Genomic DNA, 12,708 nt, shown 5'->3' on the forward strand with positions numbered 1-12,708 from the left:
GCTGTTTTACAACTTTTCTTTTTAGGAAACTGGTTTGTAAGGCAATCCATACAAGAAAAGCCCCATAAAGCAACCTACACAGCAACCATGTAATGGGCAACTGCAGATTATGCCGCATATTGCCCGAGTTTTCAGGCTCCAAATGAAAACGATATCAATGTATTAAACATGCAAGTCCCATTGAGAGCATTTCAGCGACAGAACTGGTTGTGGGATCAATGTTCTTATCTCTGAAAGTTAATCTCGCCACTTTTGGCATCAGTTGGAGCAGCAGTGACTGATGCATTCTAGCATGTCTGCAGCGTGATGAAGTAGATTTGACTGAAGTGTGAAATACCAGTCTGAAGTATTTACATGAAGAATTAAACATTTGTATGGCTAATGTGCAGTGATGAGGAGCTGGAAAATAGTACTTAACATTAAAAAAGCCCTTTGGTCATTTGGCTAAACAGTGTCTTACTTAATTCTGGATTTGATTGTTAATTGAATAAACTGAACATACAGGTATAAGTTAAATTTGGACTAAATAAAATTACCACAGTGTTCACAAAAAAACACCAATATAAATCTCGACAAATAGGACCCTTAGTTTGAAAACAGCTGTCAATTCTAGATCACAATACGTATTTCAAAATATCTTTTTTGAATTTATGCCACCTCTAATGTATTTTTACGCTAGTGTGTTTCGGGCAGGTAGGGTGGGGGTTGGAAAAAAGAGATACACGAGAGTGCTGTCTCCTGTGTTTTCACTTCACAGGCCTTCACTGAATAAACAAATTCTTACAAGAGCCAATGAGAAACTCAAAGCTGTAAATGAGAGAAAATAAGTTCCATGGCTGTAGTGACAAAAATGATGAATTTTAAAAACCTGATATAAAGCTCTCACAATTTAGCTACTGTAAAATTGGAAGATGGTATTACTGTATAGGGTATGCATAAAATTACCAATATTAGGCTATTGCAGCAAACTGCAAACAAGAGTAGGCTGTACCAAAGAAAGAGAACAGTCTACAACTTACCCATGTTCTCATAGAACGAGTAGGTAGAGGACTGGAGATGGAACTGAACAGGAAATGGGCAGGTTGGGCAAAGACTAAGTTTGTGCCTCAAAGAGATCAAGATTTACAGTTAGATTACATTAGTATACATATGTGCTGAGGATAATAATATAATTTTTTATTGATAATTGTAACAGTTGATACTTCTACATTCTGGGTTACACTGTCCAAAAATTTCTCTATCACGTCATAATAGTGAATAAGGGATTGAAAGATGTGATCCACTCGTATATTCCGTTATCATTGTTGTAAAATTGGTGTGCATGATGAACATTACAGAGAGAACCAATTTTTACAGAAAGCTTTATCAATCATCTATAAGCAGGCAGTTTGCAATAAGGGTTGGGGATGGGAGGGGCAGAAAAAACCCCACATTGTTACCTCACATGATGATGATTGAGTGCGATAACTTGGCACAATCTTGAAAGTAATACTTCCTCTCATTTCTCTCTGGTAGAGACATGACATTAATATGCATTATTACAAAATTTTATAATAGAATTCTTAAATGTCAACAATCAAAGTTGGTTTCTACATTTTCACAATAAATTCTTATTTTCGCGAAGTATTTTGTGGAAATGAATCCTAACATTTGACGCATTTGGAGTTATGTCTAGAACTATTTGAATATTAGATTCAAACTTACTAAACTGATTTTAATTTATATTATTGGCCTGCCTTTCAATGTCAATATCCAATAACATACAAGTCCAAAGCAGTAAAAAAAAATTAATGACCCTGCATACTCACAAGCATCTTTTGAAGCTGCTCTACTGTCTGGTTAGCAACACTGATGCCATTTATTTCTCTGATTTCATCACCAACATGGAGTGTTCCTGCATGATAAAAAAATATCAGATAAAGAACAAGACATTTATTTTCTTTTTGAGAAGGCTCACGAAAACCTCCAAGGTTTGTATCTTTGTCATTAACTTTCCTTTTCAGAAATCATAGAACAGTACGGCACAAGAAATGCCCTTTGGCCACAATGTCTGTGCCAAACATGATGCCAAGTCATCTCATCTACCTGCGCATAATCCATATCCCTCCATTTCTTACATAATCATATGCTATTGTCTCATAAATACCACTATCGTATCTGTCTCAACCACCTACTCTAGCAGCTCATTCCAGGCACTCACAACCCACTCTCTGTGCAAAAACGTTGCCCCGCACATCTCCTTTAAACTTTGCCTCTCTCACCTTAAAGCTATGCCCTCTAGTAATTGATTTTTCCATCCTGGGAAAAGGTTTTGACTGTCTACCCTATCAATGCCTCTCATAATTTTATCTCATAAATCTATCCACTAGTTTCATCAATGCAAGTAGAACAACAATATCATGCACCTTCTAAAGTAACTTTATACCCCTTACAAAGGTTTTATCTGAAGTCTCTTAAAAGTTTTCTAAACTGTATTCGCTGGTATTTGAATTTTCTATCATAGTGAACAACTTATTTGAACTTTCAATTATAGTGAACAACTTATTTTATAAATTAATTCTCTTGGATACTGGCATCAACGGCAATGCTCACATTTACTGCCCTTGAGAAGATCATGGTGAGCCATCTTCTTGACCTGCGAAGATCATTCGGGTGAAAGTATTCCATTGTGTTGTTAAGTAGTGATTTCCAAAACTTAGACTCTGATGAAGAAATTGGGCTGGTGCATGTTTTAGGGTGCCCACTTCAGCTGCCATCCTTGCTTGTCTTGAGTTTCAGAATTCAAGACATGCTTTTGGATTGGGATGTGTTTATGGAGTAGCCTATACGATTGACTGCAGTGCATTTAATATACACTGCAGTGGTGGTGGATAGGGAGCTAATCAACTACCTTTCGAAATTGGTCCACTGTTTGTTCAGTGACCCAGATGCCATTTCTGATTTCACCACCAACATAATGTGTCAAAAGACACAAAAAGCTGGAGTAACTCAGCAGGTCAGACAGCATCTTTGGAGAAAAGGAATAGGTGATGTTTTGGGTCGAGACCCTTCTTCAGACTTAGAGTCAGGGGAAAGGGAAACAAGAGATAGAGACGGTGATGTAGAAAGATATAGAACAAATGAATGAAAGCTATGCAAAAAAGTAATGATGATAAAGGAAACAGGCCATTGTTAGCTGTGTGGTTGGTGAGAATGAGTACAGACAATGAGACTCAACAAGACGATTAAGAAGCTGGTATAACTTGGGTGGGGGAGGGATGCAAGGGTTACTTGAAGTTAGAGTAATCATATTTATACCACTGGGTTGTAAGCATTCCATTTAAAAGTTTGCTATTTTGAATATATGTTCCTAACTATTCATCGTACATGCCTTTACTCTGAATAATATGACACCTAATATGTGATCTAATAATCACAAAAAATAGATTAGATTGCACTGGGTTGCATTATCTGTCTGCAAAAAGGAGGAGCTAAATAGAAAACACTAACAGGAAAAATGACTGAATGTTGATTCCAGCAATGTGAATGTGGCTTTAATTTCTTGAAATGGTAATAATGAATATTTTGCATGCTTGATTTTCTAATCCTTACCTTGTCTGTGGATCATTCCGCCATGCATGATCCTTGCAACAATACAATGGTTCAATTCATTCATTTTTAAAGTTATCCCCTGAATGACGGAACATGGAGAAAATCAACGAGATGTAAAAGATTAAAGTAGTTAGAAATGCAATAGCTGTATACAAAGCAATATCAAAGCTAAATAGTTTGCATTTATTAACACTATACTATGATGTATTCCAAGAAGCATTCTACATTTGATGCAACAGAATTGGATGCACACACACAGATCAGCGCCAAAGGGGATGGGGGTCTGGGGGGGGAAGAGAGAGTGAGAAAAAGGGCAAGAGGAAGAGAACTAAGATAATGACCGTGATGGAGACAGATAGCAATCTGAGGATTGCCACGAGATGTGCATTACTTCAATTTGGTTATGTGCTGTGTGGTCCAGTAACTAACTGTCTAAAAATAATTTGGATTTATTTCCCATTAGAACTTCCTTTTTTTGTGGGAATCATATTGCTGTTACTTAGCAATTCCCCCCTCAATTGGATAAAGGGAAATTAGCAGCTCAGGTTCTGACAAAGATTCTTTGATCTAAAATATTTTTTCTATCCACAGATGTTGCCTGATTGCTGAGTGTTCCCTGACTTTGCTGTTTATACTCGGGGCGAGAGGTTTGCTATGTTTAGTTTAGAGATACAGGTTGGAAACAGGCCCTTCGGTCCACCGAGTCCACGCCAACCAGCAATCCCCGTACAAAAGTATTATCCTACACACTAGGGACAATTTACAATCTTTGCCAATTAAGCCATCAAAGCCAATTAACCTATAAACCTGCACATCTTTGGAGTGTGGGAGAAAATCGGAGCATCTGGGGAAAACCCACGCTGTCAGGGGAAGAACGTACAAACTCCACACAGACGACACCCTTAGTCAGGATCGAACCCGAGTCTCTGACGCTGCAAGACAATTCTACTGCTGCCCCATCATGCTTATGCTTACTGGAAATTCACTCTAGTCCTGTGTAAATTTATGCTGAACAACTCAGAAAGCAATATTTCTCAAAATACAGCATCTTTTCATAACTGCTTTTATTTGCACTGTATTATACAATACCTTTGAGGTCTGGGGAATTTCAACTATGATTATATTGAATAATGATTTATACTGCATTATACAACACCTCATCAATTTATGTGAAATCCAAAAATATCCATATTTTCAGAATATAATTTATTTTAAGGGAGATAACGGAGTCTACACCCTTCACTTTAATATAATAAAACTAGATGGTGGTGCAGCTGGTAGAGCTGGTGCCTCACAGTGCCAGAGACCCTTGTTCATTTGTGGCTTCGGGTGCTGTCAGTGTGGTGTTTGCATGTTCTCCCTGTGATTGCGTGCATTTCCCCCGGGTGTTCCGGTTTCCTACTATATCCCAAAGACAAGTGGGTCAATTGGCCTCCAAAATTGCCCTTAATGTGTAGGGAGTGGATGAGAAAGTAGAATAACAGAGAACTAGTATGAATGATGATCGAAGGTCAGTGTGGTCTTGGTGGGCTGAAGGGCTTGTTTGCATACTGTATTTCCAAACTAAACTAGTCTCCTTTAACTCACATTTGTGTAATGCTACATAAAATGCAACTATTTTAGAATTCCTTTATCATTAAACAATTAGACAAGCAGGTAAGGACAGTATTATTGATTGCAAGTATTGAGTTGAAAGTGTTGAGGCATATTGTACTAAAATATGAAAGAATGTAAAAATGATTTGATTACCAAAATTAGTGAATCTGTTTAACTGTGGAGATTTGGGATAATCCATGTTTTACAGGTGCATTTTATCATAGCACATTTAAATATGTTTGGGAGCAGGCACAACAGGAAGATAACTTATTTTCTATTAATCACTCCAATAATCAGATTCCTTTTTAGAATGTTAGATATTTGAATGTTATACAATCAAATACTGCATCTGTCATTTTCCTTTAGAAAAACAAGTATCGCTTTTTCTGCACAGCAGTTCAAGTCCAGTTCTTCTAATGTTTTACATTTTCTCCATGACAATCTCATAACTACTCTTGAAATATATGTCAAGGGAAACTAAAGTAAAGTGATAATATTCAGCTGAAAGGCAGATTATTGTGGGCAGCTGAGCAGCAGTAATGGAGGTGAAAACTTCACTTGACCCACCTGGGTTGTGAATACCTTGCTGACTTCAAAGTCACAGCTCAATGTGCTGGACAAAAGGTCCTGTTGCAACTATTTTTTTAGAGAGTTTTACGGTTAAGTTTTTCTAAAATAAAGTCTTGCTTTAAAAACCCTGATTTGGCCAACCTCATTGTAAGAAAAAATAAAATGCTAACCTTGGTTTGCATCACAAGGTGGCACTAGTGTCTGATTTAATATATTAATAGGTCTGGGGTGCTGCAGCACACTCTATTTATAAAATTACTTAAAAAATGAATATTCTCACACATCTCCTGATTTTCTTCCTGTATCAGACTTTCAACCAGTATCAGAACTGAGGACAAACATAACATTTTCTTATATTTCAGCAATTTAAATGCTGTTTACCACACCAATTTATCAATACTGAACCAAATCCTGAACTCATCCAACATTCAGGCAGATATTTCTAATGGAATGCCAGACCAATAAGAACAGTATCAGACTTTCAACCAGTATCAGAACTGAGGACAAACATAACATTTTCTTATATTTCAGCAATTTAAATGCTGTTTACCACACCAATTTATCAATACTGAACCAAATCCTGAACTCATCCAACATTCAGGCAGATATTTCTAATGGAATGCCAGACCAATAAGAACAGTGATACAATAGAAATTGGTTCTTCTGTTTTTTTAAAGTTTCAAGTCAATTATATAATTATGAAAGTTCGTTAACACAGGAATTTGAACAAATGGATAGCTGCAAATTAATGCACCAACCAGACCATGCATAAAAATATAGTTTGCTTGGGATAGGATTAATCTATATTTCTGTTAAACAAAAATATGGATGGGGTAAATTTGCCCATAAGCATTCTTATCAAAATATAACTGAGTTATTTCCACATTAGGATCTAAATTATAGATCCTGGGAAAAGAGTGCTGTCCTACAATGAGCAATTGGAAGTTGGATTTGTATTCCTGGGAGTTTAGAAAAATGAGGGATGATCTTAGTGAAACACATAAGAGCCTAAAGAGGTACGATAAAATAGACGTTGAAATGCTTTCACTAGTTGGAGAGTCTCAAATAGGGGACAGTGTTTCAAGTTAGGGGCAATCATTTAAAACAGGTGCACAGGAATTTCTTCCTGCAGAGGGTAGTGAATCTATGTAATCCTCTACCAAAGAGAGTTGTGGATGATAGATCATTGGAGGTATTTGAGTAGATACATTTTGAATGTTTGAACAATTCAGGGCTCTGGAGAACTGGTGCATCAGAGGAGCCTAGGGCAGATCAATTATGGTTATAGTATAGGGTAAGCTTGAAGAGGCAAGTTGCCAACTCCTGTTGCTACTTTCTTGTGTTCTGCCGAAGGCTGCTATCTTGTTAATTAAAGCAATTAAAGCAAAAAACAATTTGTCAGGATTGTTCACACACCGCCAGGTTAAACAAATTTTGAGCAATCTTTAATCATGTCCACTTCAGTCTCAAAAGCATCATGGAATAGAAGTAACTTCTACCTCTGCAATTTCATCTGAAATGGTCAAAGAGGAGAACGAAGAAAAATTACTAATTTTGATTAGCTGAATGACTAAGTACAGTTTTACAACTGTGGCGACAGATATGAACTAATAGTGGAATTTTAATTTAAAAAGACTAAAGATTTGTTGCCTCTGTTAATCCATGTGAATGACAACATTTTGTATTACTGTACCATAGGTTCATCTGTGTTTTTCTGGAACTGTACAAGCCGGACTCGTGTTACATTTTCCATGTCCATATCTCCGTTTGCGCTTTCAGGTGAGTCACCATTTAAATACGGAGAAGATGGTGGTGGTGTAACTCTCAGTGCTTCATCACTGTACACCTCATGTGCCACAACATCATGAGTCTGGAGCAAGGCCTGGTTTTCAAAATAAAATTAAGTAGTAAAATTAAGGTGAATAAAGAAACAAAGCCCTATTGTTATCAAATCCTTATCCTCTCATCTACCCCACATAATTTCCTTCCTGCTGTCTATTGTAAATGCGTTCTTCCCTTTGAGTCAAATTCAATATATGAAGAGCATTGCAGAAATGCAAGTAGTTCTTCCTGAAATTTAATTTTCCCATAAAATAGATAAGGAAAATGTCACCTTGCACAGTACATTACCTGGAGTAATAAATCAAAATGATGTGTAAAATAAATGATGGGACAAGTGAAAAGGTCGGCTTGGATGTGGTGGGGTGAAGGTCCCATATGTGTGCTGTACAGCTCTATAGCACTTATTTCAATGACAGATCCAAATTACAAACTTCAGAATTTTCATTGCATCAATTAAATAAGCCAAATGAACCAGACCAGGAACAATTCCACGTTTGTGTCATTCCACAAATATAGACATGCTATCTTTGTAGTAGTCATGTCCTTCATAGAAACATAGAAAGTAGGTGCAGGTGTAGGCCATTCGGCCCTTCGAGCCAGCACTGTCATTCAATATGATCATGGCTGATCATCCAGAATCAGTACCCTGTTCCTGCTTTTTCCCCCATATCCCTTGATCCCATTAGCCCAAAGAGCTCAATCTAACTCTCTCTTGAATACATTCAGTGAATTGGTTTCCACTGCCTTCTGTGGCAGAGAATTCCACAGATTCACAACTCTCTGGGTGAAAAAGTTTTTCCTCATCTCAGTCCTAAATGGCCTACCCTTAGTCTTAAACTGTGACCCCTGGTTCTGGACTCCTCCAACATGGGGAACATTTTTCCTGCATCTTATCTGTCCAATCCCTTAATAATTTTATATGTTTCTTTAAGATCCCCTCTCATCCTTCTAAATTCCAGTGAATACAAGCCCAGCCGATCCATTCTTTCATCATACGTCAGTCCCGCCATCCTGGTAATTAACCTGGTGAACCTACGCTGCACTCCCTCAATAGCAAGAATGTCCTTCCTCAAATTAGGAGACCAAAACTGCACACAATACTCCAGTTGCGGTCTCACCGGGGCCCTGTACAACTGCAGTAGGACTTCCTTGTTCCTATACTCAAATCCTCTTGCTATGAAGGCCAACATGCCATTCGCTTTCTTCACTGCCTGCTGTACCGGCATGTGTACTTTCAGTGACTGATGTACAAGCACACCCAGGTCTCGTTGCATCTCCTCTTTTTCTAATCTGGCACCATTCAGATAATAATCTGCCTTCTTGTTCTCGCCACCAAAGTGGATAACCTCACATTTATCCACATTATACTGCATCTGCCATACATCTGCCCACTCACCCAACCTATCCCTATCACTCTGCAGCCTCATAGCATCCTCCTCACATTTCACACTGCCACCCAGCTTTATGTCATCCGCAAACATGGAGATGTTACATTTAATTCCCACATCTAAATTGTTAATATATATTGTAAATAACTGGGCTCCCAGCCCTGAGCCTTGCGGCACCCCACTAGTCACTGCCTGCCATTCTGAAAAGGACCTGTTAATTTCTACTGTTAGCTTCCGGTCTGCCAACCAGTTCTCTACCCATGTCAATACCCTACCCCCAATACCATGTGCTTTAATTTTGCACACTAATCTCTTGACTGGGACCTTGTCAAAGGCTTTTTCAAAGTCCAGATACACCACAGGCACTGGCTCTCCCTTATCCATTCTAGTTGTTACATCCTCAAAAAATTCCATAAGATTAGTCAGGCATGAGTTCCCCTTCAGAAATCCATGCTGACTTTGACCGATTCTGTGACTGCCTTCCAAATGCGCTGCTATTACATCTTTAATAATCAACTCAAGCATTTCCCCACTACCAATGTCAGGCTAACTGGTCTATAATTCCCTGTTTTTTTTCTCCCTCCATTCTTAAAAGGGGTTACATTAGCAACCCTCCAGTCCACAGGAACTGATCCAGAGTCTATAGAACATTGGAAAATGATCACCAATGCATCCACGATTGCTAGGGCCACCTCCTTGAGTACTCTGGGATGCAGACCATCAGGCCCTGGGGATTTATCTGCCTTCAGTCCCAACAGTTTACCCAACACCATTTCCTGACTAATATGAATTTCCTTACAATTCCTCCCTCACACAAGATCCACAGTCCCCATGCGATCTTTAAATCTTTGCCATTGCTTATCCATCGTCAACTCTTTAAGTATCATTTGCCAATCTATCCTGGCCAATTCCCATCTCATACCATCAAAATTATATAACTTTATCCATGCCATTTTTGATTTAGAAGTGTAATGCAGAGCCACATTTGTGAATTCCGAGTTCCTAACATTTCAACAATATGGAAACATTATGATAAAGTGTTTTGCTTAATGCATGCCAATATGATCAATGAAACTTTCAAACCCAAACACTAATATTATAACATCGGACATTAACAAAAGCACTGTTTCACAAAAATTGTACAATATGAAAGCTACCAATAAATTTGAATCCAATGGTCTGTGTTGCCCAATGGCAGAGACCTTTCGCTCCGCAATCCCTGGTTAACTCATCCCTTCCCACCCAAACTACCCCATCCCCAGGTACCTTCCCCAGCACTGCCAGAGATGCAACACCTGCCCCTATACCTCCTCCCTCGACTCTGTCCAGGGATCCCAACAGTCCTTTCAGGTTAGGCAAAGGTTCACTTGCACCTCCTTCAACCTCATCTACTATATCCATTGTTCAAGATGTGGACTCTTATACATCAGGGAGACCAAATGTAGACAGGGCGATTGTTTCGCTGAACGTCTTTGCTCAGTCCGCCTAGACCTACCTGATCTCCCAGTTACCGAACACTTTAATTCCCCTTCCGATTCCCACATTGACCTTTCTGTCCTAGACCCCCTCCATTGCCAGTGAGGCTAATCGCAAATTGGAGGAACAGCATCTCATATTTTGTTTGGGCAGCTTACAACCCAGTGGTATTATTATTGATTTCTTTAACTTCCAGTAACCTCTGCACTCCCTCTTTCTCCATCTCACCCCCACGCAAGTCGCACCAGGTTCCCGTTCTCGCCTAGCAAACAGATAACAATGGCCTGTTTCCTTTAACATCGTTACATTTTTGCATATCTTTCATTCATTTGTTCCATATCTCTCTACATCACTGTCTATATCTCACATTTCCCTTTCCTCTGACTAGTCTGAAGAAGGGTCTCGACCCAAAATGTCACCCATTCCTTCTCTCCAGAGATTTTGCCTGGCCCGCTGAGTTACTCCAGCATTTTGTGTCTATCTTTGGTTTAAACCAGCATCTGCACTTCCTTCCTACACGGTTAGGAAATGGTTACATCTCGAGTGTTCAATTACTACCGATCTGTTATAAACATCCATGAGAAAGATAGTCTATGCATGCATTCCAGCTTTTGAGATATTTTTAAGTTAATTAATGTTGGATAACGGTATCACAAAGAAAGTTTCAAATTAAATAATCAGATAACAAGGCTGAGATTTATGGATGTAGATTGCCAATCAAAAACGCAATGTTATATTTTCCCTGCAGTCTCCTTGATTCTAAATTGATGTACTGTGCAGTATTAATCAATGTGGTTGTGCATAACACTTCGAAATCAAAAGTGGCACATAGTTATATAAAGGACATAAATGCTACAAATGTAGCATGGAATCTCAATCCATTTGATCTTAAAATGTCACCACATTCACTTGAAAACTATCTTTGTTTTCCTACCATTTTTGTCATTACTCTGTAACAATGTGGCATTGTATGTTTCACATAAAATTCAACAATTAACCAGTTTGTGTTTAGAAGATTTGAGGGAAATTTGATTTATTTATCTTATTAATTCAAAATGATGTAGAATGTGGAAGAGAGGTTAAAATCAAAAGACATTTTACAGAATTCAGTCTGTTCTACTCCCAATAAAATATTACAGAACCATGGCAATTTACTGTGGATTTATACAGGCTGAAGGGAACTATGATATAGTGATTAATAATAAACTGTATTTTATGCTCTAAGATATCACTCTCAATCAATAGAATACCTGACAGAAGCAGCAACTATATTACCTAACACATGCAATGTGTGGACAAACTTTTAATATTAATATAACATATGGACTGAAATAGAATGCTTCTCAGAAGAGCATAATTTAAAAGGAAGTTGAGAAGATACTGCAGGGTATACATTGTTGGAAGATTTCAAGATGAAATTACACCATACTGAACAAAAGCATGCCAAATACTTTCAAATACACCCCTGAATTATGTCACGTTAACTATACGAACAAACTGAAATCTGCTCAGTTTCTGCCATAATATTGCACCCCTCAAGATATTCAGAACTCGGCAACTGTGATTGCACAAGCTGCTTTTAGTGTGGAAGCATCTCTAATTATCAGCCATTCTTTTTTTTTAAAGAAAGGGTTCCATTCCTGGAAAAGAATGATATGTTATCCATCAATTGCATGTAAAATGCTTCCAGTAGCACACATATCTTGGTTATCGGTCTTTCCAAGATATTGTTCTTAGTCTGAAGCCGAACAGTGCTCACATGCCCTCGAGCGTCTGGTATAGTCTCCAATATTTTGCCCATCAGTCTTCTTTTCCAACTTAAGAAGCCGTCTGCTGTCAGTCCTCTGGCTTCATCTGCAGGATTTTCCTTTGTACTAACATATCTCCATTGCGATACATCAGTAACATCCCTTACGATAGTGATTCTGTTAGCTACAAATGTCTGAAAGCGTTTGTTTTCGTTGTTTTGATGTACTTAAACACTGTTGTGCTATCGGTCCAGAAAACAGATTTGTCCCGTTGAAGCTGCAATTCTTTTTGCAGCATTACATCAACTTTAACAGCTAAGACTGCAGCTGTAAGCTCCATTCTGGGAATTGTCAGCTGTTTTAATGGTGCCACTTTGGCTTTACCCATTATAAATGCAACATGTACCTTCTTACTGTCATTTTCCAGTCTCAGATATGAAACAGTGCCGTAACTGTTTCCGCTTGCGTCTGAGAAGTGGTGTAGCTGTACATTTCTA

General features: G+C 38.3%; 1 protein-coding gene across 7 annotated transcripts in view; it reads right to left on the reverse strand.

The window, feature by feature from the left end:
- caska (calcium/calmodulin-dependent serine protein kinase a) overlaps positions 1-12,708 on the reverse strand; it is a 211,220-nt gene that overhangs the window by 37,154 nt on the left and 161,358 nt on the right. For all 7 annotated transcript variants that reach the window (XM_078409215.1, XM_078409214.1, XM_078409211.1 and 4 more), the window contains 4 exons: positions 7,451-7,639; positions 3,592-3,670; positions 1,809-1,894; positions 1,440-1,508 (listed from right to left, as the gene is read on the reverse strand). In XM_078409215.1, coding sequence (XP_078265341.1) covers positions 1,440-1,508; positions 1,809-1,894; positions 3,592-3,670; positions 7,451-7,639 — 423 coding nt within the window. The remainder of the gene's footprint in view (positions 1-1,439; positions 1,509-1,808; positions 1,895-3,591; positions 3,671-7,450; positions 7,640-12,708) is intronic.

The sequence above is a fragment of the Rhinoraja longicauda genome, chromosome 12 (genome assembly GCF_053455715.1).
Source record: "Rhinoraja longicauda isolate Sanriku21f chromosome 12, sRhiLon1.1, whole genome shotgun sequence".
Taxonomy (NCBI): Eukaryota; Metazoa; Chordata; class Chondrichthyes; order Rajiformes; family Arhynchobatidae; genus Rhinoraja; species Rhinoraja longicauda.